Source organism: Macrotis lagotis, chromosome 4 (assembly GCF_037893015.1).
Source record: "Macrotis lagotis isolate mMagLag1 chromosome 4, bilby.v1.9.chrom.fasta, whole genome shotgun sequence".
Lineage (NCBI taxonomy): Eukaryota > Metazoa > Chordata > Mammalia > Peramelemorphia > Peramelidae > Macrotis > Macrotis lagotis.
The window spans coordinates 50,459,358-50,481,774 of NC_133661.1; the positions used below are offsets into that span (position 1 = coordinate 50,459,358).

Below are 22,417 nucleotides of genomic sequence, written 5' to 3' on the forward strand. Positions count from 1 at the left end.
TGGTACCAAATTCAGGAGTTGAATGAGATTGTATGAGATTTCTGCTGAGATGGAGAGTTGTCTCAGAACCATCCTCCACTGCAACTCAGCCCTCAGGGTCCTTGATTTACCCCAGGTGTGTGTGTGTGTGTGTGTGTGTGTAGCAGAGAGAAACAGAAACAGAGAGAGAGATGGAGAGAGACAGAGATTGAGAAGTAGACATAGAGAGACAGAGACACACACACACAGAGACAGATGGACAGATGACAGAGAGAGGGAGTCAGAAACTGAGACAGAGGCACAGTCAGTTGGACAAACATTCAGACAGACACACACACACACACACACACACGCACACAAAGAGAGAGAAGTTGTAATCCAAGAGGCAGTGGGACTGATAGAGATTTGTAAGTCAAAGAATGGGAGAAGCTCCCTTTCCTCCTCCACTGATCCCACTAACCAATGAACAGCAGGACCAGCTTCCCCCCCAGCCTTGGGGATTTTGGGCCCCGGCACAATATCCTCACCTCTAGGAAATCCCTCTTAATTTCGGCTGCCTCTCCCTGGAAGACGTAGATCTTCTCCTGATGCATCATTTGGAGTGGGGCCAGGGGTCTGTCCAGGGAGACAGTCACCTTCAGAGTGTTCTCTGCAGTCACCTGTCCAGCCTCCACAGAAAAACCAAGGACATCTTGGGGCTGGCGACTGCCATTGTGTTGATAGAGGACAGTGCCTTCTAGGAGATCCCTCTGGGAGAACGTGGTAGTGGTTTGGCCTGCTCGGAGCAGCTGTCCCCAGCGAGGGGCTGCAGTAATGTGGTAGTGGACCTCCTCACTACTGCGGATGTCTACATTGGTGTCAAGACCTAGTACGGATGTGTCGATAGTCCCTTGGCCTCCCTGGGGGACGACTAGACCAGAATTGTTTGTGATCCGGAGATAAGGTTCGGAGGCCTGGACCTCAAGCAGTGCAGTGGACTGATGTTGGCCATCTGACACCTGGAGCTGGATCCACCCTCGGTCAGCTCCTGAGTGGACAAACAGGATCCTCTTCTTCCTCAAATCTTCTTGGGTAAAACGGTAGACAGGCCGGCTGGGGTCATCGGCGGCTACAATGCTGCCAAAGAGCAAATCCTTTCGGCTAAGTACCAGTTGGTCATCAGTGAAGCCCGAGTCAGCATCAGTGAAAGCCACATCATCTGTGGTCAGCAGCCGCCGCCCACCTCGAGCTACATGGAAGACACGACTGACCGTCTGTACTGGGGCGTGGTCATTCATTGGTTGTATGGATACACGGAAGACGCCTCGCACCTCCTCCCAGGCCATGCCACCACTGCCTTCACCTTGGCGGACTGCTACAAAAGGGATATCATCTTCTGTGGTCTCTGAGTTATCATGCTGGTAGACCAGCCGGCCCAGGAGCAGATCATCATTGCTAAATGTCGTCACTGGTGTGGATTCTGACCCAGAGCCCTGCCACACCAGAATGCCATGACGTGGTTTTTCTATGACTTCATAGAGGTAGTTGGCACTGTTGAGGCTCCTGACAAACAGATGGTCTTGGGAGATGGTACCTTTGCCCCCTTCAGGCACAGAGAGGAGAACATTGGTGAGGACCGGGGCATCTGGATCACCACCAATGCGGATTGGATAGGTATAGAGTGGGGAGAAATAAGGTGGAGCTGTGACACGGAAGAGGAACGAGTCTTCGGCTTCCTCGGAGGCCCGGGCTGTGGCTCGATAGCTCACGTGGCCCCTCTGAAGGTCTTCTTGAGTGAAACCTTGCTTATCTGTCAGTCGCATGCTATGCAGTCGGAGGTTGCCCTTCCTGGGGGCCTGGACAATCTCATAGTGAAAGGAAGCTGGGCTGAGGCCCATGTCCTCCTCCAGAGTAGCCTCCAGATGCTCTGTAGTGAGCACCTCCTGCCGGGTATTATGGGTCAGCAGGGGCATGAGCCTGAGCATGCGGATGGCAGCCTTCTTGATGGTGACCAGGAAAGTATTATTGGTCAGGGTCTTCTGTCCCACCTGCACCTCAAACATCATCTTCTCGGTGGTGTCCTCAGTGTGGTGCTGGGGATCTGTGCTCAGGTAGCGGACCTGCCCCTCGTCGACATCCCTCTGGAAGAAGGAGCTGACAGTCCTCCAATCCCCACCAGAAGCTCCACTGGCCCCCTGCTTCTGAATCTCCCCATAGAGCAGGTCCTTGGTAAGCCGGTACAAGATGCTTACCTCTTGGTTCACTGCATTTGTCTCAGTTGATAGGTTGGTGGTCAGGATGGGTCTAGACGATCCCTGTGGTACAAATAGCCCAGTGTTGTTCTGGATCTGGATGGTGGGCTGGATGGCCACCACACGCAGTACAGCCACGGGACTGGTGTCCACACCATCAGTGACCCGGAACAAGAGGTCCTGGGCAGGGCCACCCCTGTGGATGTAGGATAAGCTGCCTTCTTCCAGCTCCTGGCAGGAGAACTCAGTGACCCTCACTCCTGGCTGGTCATTACGTTCCACTGTACCACCTTCCAGGTGCTGGGTTCCAATAAGCTGGAAGGTGAGGCTCTCACAGGCTGTGTCTGGGTCATAGGCTTGGAAAATTTCAGGCCCCAGAGCCTTTTGTGTGTGCTCAAGGATCACCATGAGGTTCCCATGTGGGAAGACTACCCGGGGTGGATCATTCAAGGGGTTGATCCGTATAGGTAGTAGGTAGGTCTGGCCCTGGCGTAGGCACTGAGGCACAGTGTTCTGGGTCATCACTGTGACCTCAAGGACCAGTTGGTCCTCAGGATACTCAGAACCATCATGGATGAAGCGGATTTTGCGATTAACCACATCAAGAAGGGTGAATTTCTTCCGGGCCTGAGCTCCAGGTATGCTGAAATCCAGCTCCCCATGCTGGGCTTCACGAGTCACGCCGAACAGTACCTGGGACTGCCGGATACCTGCCTCATTGAGGTCCAGTGTGGGCTGAACATGCCTCCATTCTAGCCAGGCTGTGCCCCCCTCTGCCACCACCAGGGGGCTCAGGGCCAGCAGCTTGGTGAAGTTAGTGAAGACAGGTGGGAGACCGGGCTCCAGGTTACAGGGCTCAGGCATCTCCAGACCTGGCCAGGTGTCAGGGGCCAAGGTGGACTGCAACTCATACACCTCATAGCCTTCATCCTCATATTCATCCTCTGGGACGCCACAGCCTGCCGTCATGTCACGGGTGATCAGGGCCCTCTGAAGTCCCTGCCTCTCCCCATTGATGATCAGGTCTTCCAGGCAGCCCACCAGTGACACATTGGCAACCGCAGATGCCAGACCCAGCCTGTGCTCCCGCAGACGGCGGGAGGCCTCTTCATCCAGACCCCCAAGGAGCAGGTTTCCTCGAGGCTCCAGGTAGCTGTGGACACCACGGTTGGAGGTGCGAGTGGGGTACTGGTCCACAGAGATCTCCAGCATATGGACATCCACATGGATGCTGACATCATGGGGCTGCCCATCGGCCACTGAGACACTGTTGTGTAGCATGACAGCCCCATGGCCCTTCTCCACTATGGCTCGCAGGTGTCCATCGAAGATCTCCAGGTAGATGAAGTCACCCTGAGGACCTCCTGCCTGGTATGCCAGTGGTGCTCGCTTAACATGTGTGGTTAGTGAGAACTCCAGAGTGCCTTCATCTCGAGTACTCCAGGTGGGGAAGGCAGCCAGGGCCCGGGGTCCTGTGAAGCCCAGAGCCTCGTCTTCACTGGCAGAGAACTCTGCGGCACAGCCATCCCTTACTCCTCCGGTTAGCCGGGCCAGCATATTGAGGCCATTGAGGGAGGCCTCCTGGAGGCAGCCACGAAGTGGCCGGCTAGTCCCAGACAGGTAGGACAGTTGCAGACTCCCAGTCCCTCCCACAAAAATGCCATAGGAGGCCTCGAGGGGAGCCTCGGCAGTAGTGGTAGAGGAATTGAAAAGATCATCGATTGTCAGGGAGACCTGGCCTTGTGCCACCATCACCTCCACATCATGGGTTACCAAGTCATTGAGTGGCATCTCTTCAGGGGACTGCAGAAGGGTCTCTTCATTTCCCTGGGCCAGTCGGATCTGCAGGGGAAAAAAGCAGAGTGAGGAATAGAACCAGGAACCATAGGTGACCTCCAGGTCCTTATTCTCTACATAAATGGTAGCCTGGGTAAGTGGGTCAGCCTTTTTGGGAAGTGGACAGAAGAGTTACACCCCCATCCTTCAAGGGCCTGTGGCTTTACTGGCAAGGACAGCCCCTCCTCTGATGCCAGGCACAACAGATGACATATCTTCTTGAAGCTCGAACCTGGGATTTCACTGGTGGAATGAACGTCTTTCCACCTATGCAGCTCAACATATGCTCAGCAACCAATAAGACTTAGAGAGTTCTCGGGGGTGATGAGAGGTGAGGGTCACACAATCTGTATGAGTCAGAGACAGGACTGGAACCCAGACCTTCTTGTCTCTGAATCTGGTCTCTATCCACTATAACATGCTGCTTCTTAATTATAACTCATGACAATTTAAAGTTCTCATTCTCATCTCATTCAAGCCTTATAACATCCCTATGGTATAGGATATCCCCATTGTCTTAATGGGGAAACAGGCACAGGGAGGATAAGTGACTTTCTCAGGGTCCTAAAGCCAGAATGTGGCTATATAGTTGAACTTGGATCTTCTTGGTCTAACATCCTTTCCTATGCTCTGCTCTACCTCCCCAAGGGCACTGCTGTCCCTTAGGGTGACTTCGAGCAATATAGTCATCTCCCTGCAGCCAACTTGGGGATGTTTCTCAGACTGAAGAAGGACCAGTTGTGGACAAGAGATATGAAGTCTCTTGTTGGCAAGGTCTGCCAGAACTTACACTAAGTTGCTAAAGCTTTTGGGAATTTAGGATCAGTTTGGTGTCAGAGAAGGGCTGTGTTGGAGGATTAGGGGAGGGAGGATCAGGGACAGGGAAGGAATGAGAAGTAAAGGTACCTGTCAAACCTGACTGAGCTAACTGATGGTTTACTGACTCCCATTCTGACTCTCTTCCCACTTCCAGGCTGGTTCTCCAGGCTTACAGGCATCAGTATCAACCTTGATTTCTTGGACCCTGAAGTTTGGGCCTCCCCTGCTCCATAGGCTTATGTTTCAGGGATGGTCCTGGAAGAGGGCAGAACAGAATGGGGATACTTACGTGCAGGCTGCCAGAGCGAAGTTCCAGTAGGAGGTGGTCGGTTGGGCCAGCTAACAAGAGGAGAAGGGCATCCGATTGGGCCGTAGAGAAATGGAGCTTCACGTGAATGTCATTCAGGACTCCCTTTAGCGGCATCTCTAGGTGGTTCTCTCCAAAGAAGGAAGCTGCAGAGGGTAAAAGATTACATGTGGGTCAGGTTGGATCCTTCTTGGGCATCCAGGGGAATTCAGAAGGCCAGGCTCCTAGAATACGAGAGTGGAAGAAGCCTTACCCAGAATCCTCCTTTGAACTATTCTTGGGACATAGGAATGTTCAATTTGGAAAAGAGAAAACAGGAGCAGGACTGTCAAGAAGAAGGGACCCTACATTTGCTCCACACATCCCCCATGGGTGGTTACTAAAAAGTTCAAATCATTGGGCAAAACCCCCAACAACTTCCCAACAAGCAGAATATTTTGTTGTAACAGATAGTGAGTTCTCTATCACTGCCAGTCTTTGAGCAGAGTCTGGAAGACTGGGATGATGTTAAGAGGGTTCCAGTTCAAACAGGGATGAGACTTGGTCAACTGATTCCAAATCTAAATGAAATTAGACAAGCCTGCTGGTGTAGAGACATTTCTTCTTCCCAGGTCTTGGAGATCTCATTGCCAGGAGCTGATTTCTCCAAAACCTTTGCATTGATTTGGTTAGAAACTTGGGCTGAATTAACTGAACAATAGACCCCAGAGAGAGTCTATTAGAGGGCAGTTAATGAGTCTGCTCAATGTCTGGTTCTGGAGAGAATTTCCTCCATTGTGTGAAATGATTTCCTGTTATTGAGTGATTTAAGGATCCCTTAATGAATAAGCAGACCCATCAGATTTTTTTTTTCTTTCTGTTTACACCAAAGAGAATAGCTAGGATTTAACTGTCTTCTGGACTGGGGAGAGAAGCCAGGATTTGGTATTCCACATAAGGTTGTGGATTGGGTCCATGTGGCCATAGCCTTCCCTAATATTTTCCTCGTCCCTCAAAACAGTCTGTGCTTCTTCCCTTCCTCTTCCAGAAAGTCTTCCTTGATGAACTCTTATCTGGCTTCAACTCAGGAGTGCCCCTTGCTCATCTCTTCTTTGGGCACACAAGGGCTCCCTAGCTGAGCCATTTTATAAACGGTAGGTCCACCTGATGATACTTATCTGTATGTTTTTCTTTCTTGTTTCCTGAATCAGACTGTACTGATCTACAATAGTAGGTAGCATTTATCTGGTGTTGATGGTTTACAAAGCCCTTTATACATGTTTTCTTGTTTGATTGTTTCAATCATGTCCAACTTTGTGACCCTGTTTGGGGTTTTCTTGGCAAAAATTCTGGAGTGGTTTGCAGTTTCTTTCTCAGTTTATTTTACAGATGAGAAAACTGAGGCAAACAGGGTTAAGTGACTCACCCATGGTCACATAGCTAGTAAGTGTCCAAACTCTAATCTTCCTTATTTCAAGTTCATGTCTTTCTGATTCCTGGCTACCCACTCTATCCACTAAGCCATCTAACTGTCCTTTACATATTTTATCTCATCTAATTCCCACAACAACCCTGTATGGTAGAGGCCATCATGATCATACCCATTTTATAGATGAAGAAATTGAACTTAAGAGAGTTAAGTGATTTGACCTTGATCACCCAGCTAGTAAGCATCTGATCTTTAGTCTTCTTTAGTCCAGTGCTCTAACCAATGAGCCTTCTGGACACCTAGTCTACTTATCACTCTGGTCTTACAGAGGTCTCACAGAGTCTAGAAAATTCTTCCTATTACTCATTTCTCTTTTCTCCTCTCTCTCTCTCTCCCCCTCTCTCTTCCCCCCCGTCCAGTCTCTCTCTCCGCTGCCTTCTCTCTAGGATCTGACATCCCTTTAATCCAATTTTATTTTGGTCTAAACACACAGTCTATTACTTTAAAAAGAAATCTGCTATCTTTGAGTCACCTGCATTATCCTGTACCAGAAAGCAATCATGGCATCATGGAAGGATAAATGGATAAGCAGTAGGATGACCTGGGTTCAAATTTATGATTTGCCACTCACTACCTGCATGATCTTGGGCAAATCATTTCACCTCTCCAAGTCTCAGTTTCCTCATCTGTTAAAAACTAAGGGGGTTGAAGTGAATTACCTTAGTCATCTGCTAATGGAGTGAATGATTTTTTTTTATCACTCATTTAACTGTTTGCTGAGTCACTTCTATCTGTGAAGGAAGGGCCTACACCAGAAAAATGACAGGATTTGAATATGGAGCCATTCATTGCCGCATAGGTTTTTCTTTCTTGTCTCCCTCTATTAAGACTGGGTAAGGACCCTATCTATACTTCACTCTGGGTCACCCTTAGAGACTGACTGAAATGATTGGGTTAAAAATGGAGATTTTAATACTCCAAAGAGGAAGTAAATTGTGGCAAGCATTTCTGATAATTATGAGGATAAGAAGATGTTCTCACAATGAGGCTGGCTTCCTGCCTGGACATTCTTCCAATTTGGGGCCACATGATCCCTACCTGCAACCTTAGCCCTGGGACCAATCTGTCTTTTGGACAGAGGGAAATAATGGGTTGAATGAGGTCCCTTTCTGCTCTAAATCTTTGAATACACGATCTTGTGATTGGATGATCCTGAATTCAGATCCTAGCTTATGCCCTATGGCTTGAGGCAAGTCACTCAACTTTATTGATCATTAGCCACCATTGTCTATAAAATAAGAAGACTCAATTATATAACTTCTGAGGTCCCTTGCAATTTTAAAGCTATGATTCTTTTTTTCATTCTCCTTGGTTGTTTTATTTTCTTTTGACTTCTTCCAAATATGAGTGTCCTTGAACATTCCTTCCCTACCCTTAAGACTCTGTTCTTGGTTCTCTTCTTTCTCTATAATCTCTACCCTGGCAATATTATTTCCCATCTTTGTAGAAGATGCTCAAATTCAACCTGGCATCTCCCTTGACCTGCAGTTCTACATTTCTAGCTTCTTTCTAGATATTACCAACATCCTGCCATCATCTCAGTCAACATGTCCCAAAAAACTCATCATCTTTTCCCCCAATCCTCTTCATTCCAATTTCTCTTTTTTCTGATAATGACACTTGCATTCTTCTTGTCACTTTGACTGGGAAAATTGGAATTATCTATGAATCTTCTCCCTCCCTAATTCATATCCAATCATTTGTCAAGTCCTAGTTAATTTTAGATTTTCCAATATTTCTCATATCTGTCTCCTTTTGCAATACTGCAGTCATACTAATTCAAGACCTTGTCACCTGTTTTCTTGTCTCCTAATTGGTCTTCATCCCTTTTTCATCTCTGTAATCTCATCCAATCCCTACTTAGCTCCATTGTTAAAATCATCTTCCCAATGCCAAAGGTCTGAGTGTTACTCCCTTGCTCAAAAACCTTCAGCAACAATATTGTCTACAGCAGGGGTGGGGAACCTTTTATTCTGCCAAGGACCATTTGTATATTTATAACATCATTTGAGAGCCATACAAAATTATCAATGTAAAAATTAGTCTGCTATATGTGGTCAAACAATTAACCCCTATAAAACTCCCAGATTTACTAAATTTCAAGTGCCACCTCCGGTTGCTGTGGCTGCTCCAGACCAAATGATTTCTCAGGTCTTTGCAGGCTGAATATTTCCTGCCCTGGTCTACAGGATCAAATCTAAATCTTTATCTTGATGTTTAAGACTTTCCACATTCTGAATCCAACCTTTTTAATAGCATTTAAAAATTAGTGCAATGACAAATACCTAGGTCATCTTAGAAGAAGGAGGCATTTTTTGTGGAAATCACTAGGGACCGGCTCTTTGGAGATGTGGAGAACTGGTGGATGTAGGTGAACATTCTGGTTGGCTTACCTTGTGCTTGGGAACAGTTTTTTCCTATTAGTTGCTTATTGGAACTATTTGTTTCTTTATAAATCTACTTGTTTAAAGCATTCTTTTTCCTTGTATTCTAGTCTAGTGGGAAGGACTCATTCATTCAGTTCTCTCTTCTCTTCGCCCCCACTCCCACTCTTAAACCCATAGAGTCCTGAGAAATGGACTTAAAGTCTTCTCTCCTTTGTCCTTTTCTTTCTATGTGCAGGGAAGGCAGTCCCTGACCTGGATCTTGAATCCCAGGATTCCAGGCCAAATGTTGTACCCAATCCCGCAGGGAAAGACTAGTTCAGTGGGGATTTGAACTTGATGAGACCAATGCTATGTAGGAATTGAGTTAAACCTTAAATTTGCCCCTCCTTTCCCCAGAAACTACTATTGGGGGGATTATGTCACCAAGATGCAATGTTGTTCTTGTTATGCCTTTGCTGTAACTATTCCTTTGTAAAAGTTAAATAGTGAAACTGGACTGTGGTGCTACAGGTCAACCACTCCTTTTTGTTTGTTTTTTTAGATTTTTTTCAAGGCAATGGGGTTAAGTGGCTTGCCCAAGGACACAAGGCTAGGTAATTATTAAGTGTCTGAGGTTGGATTTGAACCCAGATACTCCTGACTCCAAGGCCAGTGCTGCCCCCAACCACCCCTAAACTAAGGAGGAACACAATTGATGGGGGTTTGAGCCAATGCCAGGAGGGAAGAGATCCTCAGTCCTCTAAGAGTAGAGCCAGAGCAGACCTACATTACACTCTGAATTTCACAAGCACATACATTAACTTAGACAAAGAACAAAAAAAAATTATCTAGAAAAGAAAGATTATATATGTAAGCTTCTGTTGTGCAGTTTATTTAAAAAAATACATTAAATTTAATGAGGTACCTACAAAACTGCCCCCTTTGTCTGAGCTTCCTGCCCCCCCCAAGCATATTTTTCTATTCCTCTCCTTTACATAGGCTGTGTTCCAGGTCAAGCCAGTCACCAGCTAGTTTCTAACCTTGACATTCAACATCCTGTCTGTCTTTCTCCCTGTTTCCCAAAGCTAGAAGCTTTGTCTCTTTCTTCTTCAGATTCTTTGTCTACATCTTTATCTTATTATTTAATTCATCTTGTATTATATTTATTAATGCATCTGTTATGTTTTCTAGCTATTAGCTTCTAAACTCTATGAGGGCAGAGATAGCATACAGAAAGGTCTTGTCTTGTGGAGCTGATTAGAATGTGGTTAGAAGTAAAGAGGTGGTTAGGCTGGACTTGGAAACAAGAAGACCTGAATTCCAGCCTTAGATGGTTACTAGTTGTGTGACCCTGGGCAAGTCACTTAATCCTGTTTGTCTTTTTTCCTCAACAGTAAGATTGAGTGGAGAAGGAAATGGAAAACCATTCCAGTACCTCTGCCAAGAAAATCCCAAATAAGGTCATGAAAAGTCAGATAACGGCTGAACAACATAATGACAACTGTAGAAGGGAAGGCAGTGGTAGCTGCAGGGGACTGGGAAAGGCCTCCTTGGAGCAAGTAGCTCTTGGAACTGAATTTTAAAGGAGGTCGAATTCTTTCAGATGGAGGTTTCGATTGAGATCATTCCTTGTAGGACAGCCAATATAAAGGCTGGATGTTTGAGAAATAAGTATGACTGGCCCATGGAGTCTATGGACAGGAGGAATGTTCATTAGGCGAGATCGAAGTTGTGAAGAGTTCTACAAGTTGAATAGAGAAATTTCTATTTGATCCTCTAGGTAATCATAAACCCACTGGAGGTTTTTTTTTATGTTTTTGCAAGGTAAACAGGGTTAAGTGGCTTGCCCAAGGCCACACAGCTAGGTAATTATTAAGTGTCTGAGGCCAGATTTGAACCCAGGTACTCCTGACTCCAGGGTCGGTGCTTTATCCACTATGCCACCTAGCTGCCCCTTCTCTTGACTCTTAGAAAACCTGCGACTCCTGTCTCACCAAAGGACATGGCCCCCTACTTCACTGAGAAAACAGAGACCCCATGTTTTAAAGCAAACTTTTCTACCCCTCAAAGGCCTCATCACTCCCTACTCTATCCTTCTTTGTTCTAGTTTCTTCCTCAGAAGCTGTAGCAAAGGAAGAGTGAATGGAAGCCTTCTTGTCATGATCAACCTCTCTGTTTCTGCCTTGATTTCATTCCATCCTCTTTTCTTCAAATGCTCTTTGCTTTGATTATTTCCTTTCCCAACTCTCTCTCACTCTGATTTCTCTTTGGCAGTTGCCTATTCCCTGCTGTCTTTAAACATTTCCCAGGTCCACTCCATCCTTGCAAAAACTTCATTGGAACTTTTCACTGCCTCAAACTATCATCTTATATCTCTCATTCTTTTCACAGACAAACTTAGAAAGAGCCATGTTTGCCACCTGATTTCATTTCATCTTATCTCATTTCTGAACTCCCTACAATTGATTTTGTCCTTCTTGCAAATGCCTTTTTAAAATTTTTTTTCAAGGCAGTGGAATTAAGTGACTTGCCCAAGATCACACAGCTAGGTCATTATTTAGTGTCTGAGGCTGGGTTTGAACTCAGGTCCTCCTGACTCCAGGGCTGGTGCTCTATCTACTGGACACCTAGTTGCCGCTGCAATTGACTTTTAACTCCAAAGCTAGACGCACCTGCTTTCTCCAAGGTACCAGTGATCTCTTAATTGTGAAATCTTGGGTCCCTGTTGATCACCCCCCCCTTCTCCTGGATATTTTTTCTCTTTATGTTTCCATGACACAGTTCTCTCCTGGGTCCCCTCTCACTTTTCTGACTACTTCTCAGAATCTGTTACTGGATTTTCATCTTGTCACAACCACTCACTGTGTGTTGCCCTTCAGATTCTGTCCTGTGTATGCATGCCCCCCTTCTCCCTCTCATTTTTTCCATGCCTCTCTCTCTTCCACTCCTCCCCACCAAGCTATCTCCATAGCTACCATGAGTTTAACTGTCATCTCTAGGTGACTCACAGATCTACATATCTAGTCCTATTCTCTCTCTGAACTTGAGTCCTTCCTCAAGATGACTCTGGAGGAGAAAGTGAGGTTGGTGACTTTGCACAGAACCCTCTCACTCAAATCCAATTCATGCACTTATATACATGGCGTGGCAGTCTTCAAGAATGACGAGCTCTTTGGAGATCTCGAACTAGATGTCCCACAGACATCTCAGCAAATCCAAAACCAAGCTTATCATTTCCCCCTCCAAATACTCCTGTCTTCCTATTCCCCAGAATAATTGCCATGTTATCACCATCATGAAAACCACCTAGGTTTACAGCTCAATGACATATTTGACTCCTTATTCACTCTGACTCCATTTACATTTTTAAAAATTTAAAATTTTTTAAAAATTTGTTTAAGGTGATGGGATTAAGGACTTGTCCAAGGTTACACAGCTAGACAATTATTAAGTGTCTGACGCCACATATGAACTCAGGTCCTCCTGACTCCGGGGCTGGTACTCAGTCCACTGCACCACCTAGCTGCCCTTATACTGATCCAGTTTATCCAGTTCATTAGCTGATTTTTACTTTCACATATCCCTTATATCCCTTATATCACATATCTCACACAGCTCAGGCCCTTATCACTCTTCTTTAACTGGTTTACCTGCCTAAAGTCTCTCCTTATTCCAATCCATTTTCCACTTTGCTGCTGAAGTGACTCTTCTCAGTAAACTTCAGTGATTTCCTATTACATTCAGGATCCAAAATAAAGTCCTCTGGGGTAGCATTTAAGGCTTTTCATCACTTGGCCCCTCCTTACTTTTCCAGCCTTTTCTTACTTAACTTCTCTACAAAATCTATGATCTAACTACACAGACTTACAATTAACTGTTTCTCAAACACGATACAATCTCTTACCTTCAGGCACTTTTCCTGACTGTTCCCACATGACTGGAATACTCTATCCTCTTATCTCTACCTCTTAGCTTTGTTTTCCTTCAAGACTCAGATTAAATCTCATCTTCTTCCCCAATTTTCCTCCTCAATTCTAAGTGCCTTCCCACCTTCCATTTACTTGGCTTATTTTTTTTTGTAGTAGTTTGGTATCTACATGACTTCTCTATTAGATCATAAGCTCCTTTCTTTCTTTCTTTCTTTCTTTCTTTCTTTCTTTCTTTCTTTCTTTCTTTCTTTCTTTCTTTCCTTCCTTCCTTCTTTCTTTCCTTCTTTCCTTCCTTCTTTCCTTCCTTCTTCCTTCCTTCCTTCCTTCCTTCCTTCCTTCCTTCCTTCCTTCCTTCCTTCCTTCCTTCCTTCCTTCCTTCCTTCCTTCCTTCCTTCCTTCCTTCCTTCCTTCCTCTTTCTTTTCTTTCAGCACTTAGCAAAATCTCTAATTGTAGCTTAATGAATGTTTATTGATTGACCTTGGCATATCCTCAACTCCTCCCTCTCCCTCATGCCCCATTTGCAATCATCAGCTGCCTCATCTTGTCAATTTTGTCCCCATAACATCTTTTGCATTTCTCTTTTTCTCTTTACTCATAGGACACCCCCCCCCAATTCTAGAAACTGCCCTCATCATCTTTCCTTTGGAAATCTCAAAAACTTCCTAATTATTAACTTGATGATACACTGGATAGAACACCAGCCCTGAAGTCAGGAGGACCTGAGTTCAAATCTAATTTCTAGATACTTGACACTTAATACCTGTGTGACCCTGGACAAGTCACTTAACTCTGATTGCCTTGCCTCCAAGTGTTATTTCAAGTCATCCTGATTCATATCTGGTCACTGACTCTGGAGGAGAAAACGAGGCTGGTGACTTAGCACAGCACTTCTTTACTCAAATCCAGTTCCTTGTGTTTGTCATGGCATCACATGCCTTAAGTCATGGTTTTCTTCAAGAATGAAAGACAAGGAAAAAAAAAAGAATGAAAGACAAGGGGTGGCTGAGGTGGCGTGCAGTGGATAGAGCACCGGCCCTGGAGTCAGGAGTACCTGAGTTCAAATCTGGCCTCAGACACTTAATAATTACCTAGCTGTGTGGCCTTGGGCAAGCCACTTATCCCCAAACCTCATCACTATCATCATCATCATCATCAATTACTTCTTCTGTCTTTCCTCTTTTCCTTCTCCAGGACAAATTTTACCCAACAGAAAAGTGATATTCCTAAAGAACAGATCTGACCATGTCACTCCCCTATTCAAAAACCTTCACTGGCTCCCTATTGCACACCCAAGATTAAGTACAAATTCCTCAGCTTAGAATCTACTTTTTTCAGACTTATTCACATGATTTCCATTCACATGGTCTCCTCATATTCTCCAAACTCAACATTCTATTTCTCTTTTCACTAACCTTCAAAAAAGACTGTCTCCCACACCCTTAGAATCTTAGAAGTCTTAGAATCTCCAGCCTCCTTCAGGGCTCAGCTTTGATGCCATCTCCTGGAGGAAGACCTGTCTTACCTCCAGAGATGATAGCACTCCCTCCCTTCTCACACACTTACTTTTCCATGCAAAATTATATCACAATGACTGAAGGTAAGTTCCAATGGTGTTACTTCCTTTTTCCTTATATCTCCATTATCTACTACTGAGCTTTGAGAAAAGTTCACAAATGGTTATCCAAGGCAATGGGAATGAAAGAGAGGTCTGGAGCTTTGTTAAAAAGCATTGTTCTGAGCACCAAGCTGACTTGAATGTCATCAAGGAGGAGATAACAGAGTTGGGTACCTCTGGTGATTCCAAACTAACCCTTGTCAGAACTTCAGAAAGGGAAGGGAGTTATCTCCTCCAGAGAGAGGCCAATGCTGAATTATGTTTATTGCTGGGAGAATAGACTACACTGAATCTGTGCATGGCCCTAGAAGCCAGTCTGTGACCACAATTAGGTGGTCAGGCTGAGGCTTACACCTCTAGGGGTAAGGATAGGATGGAATTTGGAATCTGCCAATAGGGAGACCTTGGTGTTCTAGTTGGAGGGACCTGGATTGAGGACTCAGCCTCTCATATTCTCTTTAACCCCATTCACAACCTGACCTGGGTTACAGAAAAATCAAGAAAGCTTCCAGGGTTGGGAAAAGTCAGTGTGACTCTGTCCCTGAGAAGGCCATGAGGAGTAGGGGCTCAGTTCCCTTAACTCGCTGCCTGCCCTGAGCCTTGGCTCAAATGGCTTTTCCTCGTCTGGCATTCCCAGTTCATAAAACACCCCGGCAGGTCTTTGTCCTCCACTGACCTCTCTGCCTGCCTTTCTTTAAGCAGTTCTCCTTTGGACTGCTGACCCTGACTCACCCAGTGGCATCTTTCCCTAGTGACTCATTTGAGCAGAGCCAAGGTCACCCTCACCCTATCATTTCCCAACATGGCACAATGGATAGAGTGCTGGACTTGTCAGGAAGACCTGAGTTCAAATCCTCCTCCTGATACTAGCTGGATGACCCTAGGCAAGTCACCGAGCCTCTCCATTCTATTTTCTCATTGGTAATTTGAGGAGTTTGGAATATTTGTTCCCCTATGGTTTCTCGTACCCCTAAATTCTATGATTTATTTCGTATTTACTATGTGTTAGGAGCACTGGCAATAAAGACATTCATGAAATATTTACTGCTCTCAAGGAACAGGGTGTGTATGTGTGTCTGTGCACAACACATGTACAAAGTAAATACAAAGTCATTTGAAGAGGAGCAAAGATGAATAATGGAGTGGAATCATGAAAGGCTTTTAGGAGGTGGAGGCATTTCAGCTATGTTTTGTGAGAAGTGAAGGATGTGAGGTGGAAAGGATGACACCCCCCCCCCCAGATTCCCTGATATAGCCTCCTCTTATAGAGGACATGTTGTGGATGGAAAAATGGAACCTTGGGGATAGAGATGACTTGCTCAAAGTCATGCAGATAGTAAGGGTGCGAGCCAGGACAAGATTTCAAATTTCCTAACTTGAAGGTCAGTGACCTTCTGATGGTTCTTTTTACACTGGGAGCTGCCTGCAGCCCCCCCAGACCACGGGGGCCCTCCCCAGGACTTTCTCCCTCCTGGACACTCAGGCCAGGACATTGATGGATTCCCTCTGGCTTTCCAGGACCTTCAGATTCAAGACTTCTGTTTTTTTTTTCCCCATGATTTCTTTTTGAACTTGGCAACTGTCTCTTGTTTCTTGATGACCAACTTCACCTGGCAGGAAATCTGCCAGTAGCCATAGAAGGGAAAGAGAGGTTGCTAGGCAGGGAGGTGGGGGCAGGGAGACAACTGGCCCCAGGATGAAATGTTTATTCTGTCTAAGGCAGGCTTTTGAGGGCCCTGGGAATGGACCTAACCATAGACCATCACTTCCCTGGCACAAGTTCCTTCCCTTCTATCCCTTCCTTGGGCACACAAAGCTGGCTTTCTAAACAAACAGTCTCTTTCCATTGGGAAAAGATCCTCTGTACTTAGGTACTATTAGAACAGTAGGGGACTTAAGAGATCATCTTACCCCTAAAAATATTTAAAAAACTTTTTATTTAAGGCAATGGGATCAAGTGACTTGCCCAAGGTCACATAGCTAGGTAATTATTAAGTATCTGAGGTCGGGTTTGAACTCTGGTCCTCCTGACTCCAAGGCTGGTGCTCCTAACTTATTTTAAAGATAAGGAAAAAGCCATCTCATGGTTTTCTGGGACCTGGGAGACTCAAGGATTTGGAGCAATGATAATAGTCTTCCCAAAGCAGAAGTGATTTCTTTTTTGCTATGGATCCCTTCATCAGTCTAGTGACTTCTAAAGTCCAATTTTCAGAATATTTTAAATGCATAAAACAAAATATATAGGATTATAAAGGAAACCCATTTTATACAGTTATCAAAATATTTTAGACATCAAATCTATGGTCTCCCAGGTTAAGAACTCTTGATCTAGGGGGATCCCTTAGATTCCCATGGTTTCAAAGTGAAAGTCTAAGGTTGGGATTGTCATAATTGAGAAAATGTCCTTGGACGGCTTCCTACAAATTAATCATGAGGCATTTGTTGAGTCCCTGCTCTATGTCCTATCTTGAGGAAGCCACTGGGGTGGGGGGAATGGAAAAAAGAGAGGCTTCTTGTTTTTAGAGAGTTCATATTCCAGTTTGGGGAGATAAGATTCCTCATATAAAATCGCTGGCTTTGGAGTCAGAAGGGCTCCAAATATCCTTTGATATTTATTACCTGAGCTACCCTGTGAAAGTTGCAACCTCTGCAGCTCTCATTTTCCTTATCTGTAAAATGAAAAGGTTAGACTAGACGTTCTTTGAGATCTCTTCCAGCTTCAGGTCTCTGATCTAAGGCTTTTGCTGGGCCCTTGACAACAGATCCTCATGTTTTCTGATCCTCTTGTGGGCCTGGCCAAAGGCAAGTTACAGATATTTGAACTTTTATCACTTAATGGTCTCCCCAGCTTTTAGAGGTTGAGGACAAAGTTAAAAAACTCACAGGTTTAGGGAAATGCTGAGGACATGTGGAGCAGGCCAGTCAAGGAGCCAGAAGACAGACTGTTCAAGGATTATGTTGGTGTTCATGAAATATTGAAGACCAAGAGGAAGGAAGCTCTTGGGCATCTTGGGAAGGTTGTCTATTGATGGTTTGGGAAAGACATGGATAAGCATTTACTAGAATAAGAGTGACTGATTATGATCTGAAAGCAGAGGGAGAGACCCTACTGATGATACAGACCTCACTGATGACACAGGAATGTAGATCTGGATATAGAAGCATCCGAACCTAGGTCTTTCCACTGAATACCGCCTGATGAAAACACAGGCGCCCATTAAAGTGTTCTTTAGATCCTAGGACAATGCCTTGCCTAGAATAGGTGACTTAGTAAAGGCTGACTGGTGGGCTGCTGTTGTTCTCTGCCTCAGAGGATGAGGGAAGTTATGTGTGGAGGAGGAAGAGGATTGGCCCTTATTTGAGGGGGGGGTGATGGTCTCTTGTCTCTTTTCTTTTGTTCTTAATCTTGGGGAATGAAAGGAAGGACAAAGGGATGAATCTGGGAAGTCCTGGCACTGGGGTTGCAGGAATGACTGACTTTTCTCCAGGGTCAGTCAGACTTTAATGGATAAGGAAGTGGGGGGGAGGAATATAGATCTGGGGTCAGGGGTCCCTTTCCCTTATGTCCTGCAGAGGCAATGATGCCTGTGAGCTTCCCTGGGGTGGAGTGGATAATAGATGCCTGAAGGTGGATTAACTGACCATAGGTCTAGTTTGGCCCAGCTTAAATATACTCCATATGCCACCCATCCGAACATTCCTGATACAAGAGACTGGGTCCTTGTAGTTTATCAGAGGCAGAGAAAGGATAAGAGAGAAAGAGACAGACAGAGACAGGACAGAGGTAGAGACAGACAGAGAGATATAGACACATTCAGCAAGTCTCACAGAGACACAGAAAATGAGAGATTGGTGGCTAGAGAGATAGTCATACACAAATACACTGAGAGAATCAGAGCTAGAGATACACACATTGAAAGGGAGAGAAGAGAAAGAAAGAATGAAAAGAGATAAGGACAAAGAATGATATCCTGAAAGATAGGGACAGAAGACCTGAAGAGAGACAAAGAAAGAATGAGAGACTGAGATGGGGCTAAGTATATAGAGATGGATGAAAAGGGAGGCATAGAGAGACACATATAGAGACAGTACAAGGGAATGGGGGGGAGAAAGGGAGAGAGAGAGAGAGAGAGAGAGAGAGAGAGAGAGAGAGAGAGAGAGAGAGAGAGAGAGAGAGAGAGAAGGAGGAAGAGAAAAATAGAGCAAGGGAGAAAGAAGAAAGGAAGAGAAAATGGGAGAGAGACAAATAGAGAGAGAGAGGAAGTAAGAGAAAAAGAGGAAGACAGGGGGGGAGAAAGACAATATGCCTCAGTGAGACACAAGAGACAGTGGGCCTGGCAGAGAAGAGTCAGAAGGTGAGTGCAGGCCAGGCGGGCAGGCTCTTAGGCCGTCACAGTTTCCAAACTCCAGGCCAAACTTCAGGTCTCCTAAACTGCTGTTTTTCAGTGGAAAGGGTGGGGTGGGTGGAGAACCTGATTCTCCTCTCCTGTTCCCATTGCCCCCTAATTCTCCAGTCTCCTGACCCCACCCTCAGGGGCACAGTACAACCTGGTCCTCTGTAAGCACCCCTCTGCCCCCACCCACAGGAAAGAGGCAGGGCCAGGAGCTCTCAATGGTCCAATTCAGTCTTTGGGAGGCTCTGGAAAGTGTCTTCTCACTCCTCCTTCCAACCCTTTCTCCTTGGCCTCCCCCTTGCTCACGACTCATGGCCAAATAGTCCCTTGTTTCCCCTTCCAGAAAGTCTCTGTCTCTGTCTCTCCATCTTTATCTCTTTGCTGGAGACCTCATGTCAGAGCTCTCTGACCATTATGCTCAATCCTTAGAACCCAGAGCTAAAGGGATCAATCATCCTGCTTCATTCCTGAGCTTGGAATTATAGAAATAAGAGTAGGAAGAGAATGCAGATGGTTCCCAAGTCATTCTGGATCTGAACAAAGAATTCCCTCCCTTATAAACCTGACACATAGAAGACCTCCCAAGGGGGTGGGGTCCCACCCTCTGGCTCCTGAAAGCAATCTGTTCCTCTTTGGATGAGTGACTTTCTTTGTCAGGCTATTTTTCCTTAGAGCAAACTAGTGTCCCAGAGAGTAAATCAATCTGCAATTATTGACACTGACCTCTAGCACGAGACACACCATCTCTGTGAATTTTCTTTGGCTGTCTCCCTTGTCTGTATTACTCTCCCATCCATTTCTACTTTCTGGCTTTTTCCTTGAGCCTCAGCTAAAATCCCACCTCCTTCAAGAAGTCTTTCCCAATCACCCTTAATTCTGGTACTTTCCTTCTGTTAATTAGCTCCTATGTATCCTGTCTATATCTCTTTTAGTATGTATTTCCCCACCCCACCCCCGCCCCTATTCAATTATGAACTTCTGAGATGGAGACTGGTTTTTGCCTTTCTATGTATTCTCCATATTTAGCATGTCTGGCACACAGTAGATACTTAATACTTGTTGACCTGAAACTTCTACCCCTGCTCCCAGTTTTGATCTCTTGGGTAAATAGAATGAATTGAAACTCTTTTTTCATGTGCAATCCATTGGATTTGAAGAATGCCTTTACATCCCCCTGAGTTTTCTCTTCCGCAGGTTAAAAGTCATTAGTTCCATGAATGGGATCCCCCAAAGGCCTGACCTGGTTACCTTTCCCTGAACAATTTCCATCTCATTCTTGTCCATCTTAGAATATGGTACTTGGAACTGAACACAGTATTATATGACAGCACATTCCAAGGCTGGTCTCAGCAGGGCAGTGTTTAGAGGACTTTTTATTAGTTTTTTTTTTTTTCAAAGCAAACAGGGTTAAGTGGTGTGCCCAAGGCCACACAGCTAGGTATTTAGAGGACTTTTAAAAACTTGGGTATTTGGTTCAAACATGGCTTCTTGGAACCCTTCTCATAAGATCTCATAAGCATTTGGGCTGCCATATTACACTACTGACTCATATTGAACTTCGAGTACTCTACAATGTTCAGATCGCTTCTCTTTGCCCCTTAGCAAAAGATGGCTGTCATTTTAGTGTTGAAGATTTTCACAGCTGTTAATGCATGGGCTTTTCGTTAATTAAAAACAATTAATGCATTTGGTCAAAATCATAACCTTTTTTTACTTATAATTGATTTTTTTTTTTTAAAAACACTGATAATAGGTAGTAATACTTTCAGGTTTGCAAAGCATGTTATTTCATCCCATCCCCCCAACAACCTTTTGAAGGAGATGCCATTATTATTCCCATTTTATAGATGAGGAAACTGAGACACAGAATGGTTAATTGACTTGTTCAGGGTTCCACAGTAAGTGTCTGAGGCAGTATTTGCACTTAGGCTCCCCACTATGTTACCATTTGAAACAAGGTTCTATTTACAAAAATCTGCTCATCAGTCAGCAAATGCTTGTTGAGAACCTACTATGTGTTAGATAGTAGACTAGCAAGGTGTTCTGGATAGAGGACTGACCTCAAAGCAAGAGAGCTGTGCCTCTGTCACATGCTGATTTGTAATCCTGGGTAAGATACTTAAATTCTGGGCAATCCTCTGAGACTCCATTCAGATTCTCTGTTGTATGAAGCAAACTATGTCCTTATTTCCAGATCTTCATTTTCACTGTTAGAGATTTACTAAACTATCACATTGGATAACGTGAAAGGCCTGGTTTGTGAATTTGCCCATGACCTAGGCTGAGGATTCATGGAATTGGGTAGGGGGAGGGTAAAGGTGTGGCATAAAAGTTCAAGACTTGGGGCTCAGGTTTGTACCTGACTTCTATCTCAAGTCTCTTTTTGTACCTCTTTGATTGCTCTGTGTAGCTGCTGATGATCCTGGATCTCTCACTTCTATCTCTTCCAGAGAAATTCCTAAGGTCACTCATGGTACTAGCATCTCTCATCTAGGAGATGCCAACTCTCATGAGGTTGGGAAGTCACAATAATAAACGTTTATATAGCACTCCAAATTTTGCAATGACTTATGTAAGGCCTTATTTGGCTAACATGGGGGCAAGAATTACTGGAATAAGGTAGAATAGGTATTGTCATTTTACAAACATAGAAATAGAGGCTGGGAGAATTTAAGGAATTTGGTGAGTATCCACACTGCAGGATTCCCGAATGCAAATTTAGTATTATATCCTCAGTGGCATGAGACTACTGGTTGGGTATGAAGAGATGGGAGTTCTAATCAATCCTGCCATTAATTCACTGTGTAAACTTGAGCAACTTCTCTCAGAACCTCAGTTTCTTCCTCTAAAAAGTAAGTTTGGACTAGATGATCTCTAGTTCAACCTTCTAATTTCCAATTTCTCTCTGGATCTAAAACTTTCTGATTCTAATATTATCAAACTGAAATGGAAGAACCTTAGATATCTTTTATCTGGACCAACTTTGTACTTAGTATTAGAGCCTCTTCCCCTCCTCCCCCCTCCCCACACCATATTACAACATGTCTATTAGGTGCCTAAATATTCCCAGTGTTGGAGAGCTTGCTATCTTTTTTGTTAGAAAGATTTTATTTATTATGAGTTTTACAATTTTTTTCCCCCTATTCTTGCTCCCCCCCCAGAAGGCAGTCTGTTAGTCTTTACATTATTTTCATGGTATACAGGCAATGATCTAAGTTGAATGTGATGAAAGAGAAATCATATCCTTAAGTAAGAAAAATAAAGTATAAAAGATAGTAACATTATATAATAAGATAATGGTCTTTTCCCCTAAACTGAAGGTCATAGTCTTTGGTCTTTGTTCAAAGTCCATAATTTTTTTTCTGGATATAGATGGTATTCTCCATTGCAGACAGCCCAAAATTGTGCCTGATTATTGCACTGATGGAATGAGCGAGTCCATCAAGGTTGATCATCACCCCCATGTTGCTGT

General features: G+C 44.7%; 1 protein-coding gene across 2 annotated transcripts in view; it reads right to left on the minus strand.

The window, feature by feature from the left end:
• The window catches only part of CSPG4 (chondroitin sulfate proteoglycan 4), a 100,471-nt gene that overhangs the window by 28,779 nt on the left and 49,275 nt on the right, over positions 1-22,417 (minus strand). The window contains exons 2-3 of one of the 2 annotated variants that reach the window (XM_074232762.1): positions 5,155-5,318; positions 507-4,052 (exon numbers count right to left, since the gene is read on the minus strand). In XM_074232762.1, the coding sequence (XP_074088863.1) occupies positions 507-4,052; positions 5,155-5,318 (3,710 nt within the window). Of the gene's footprint in view, positions 1-506; positions 4,053-5,154; positions 7,389-22,417 lie in introns of those variants that run through there. The other variant, XM_074232763.1, reaches the window with a different exon arrangement.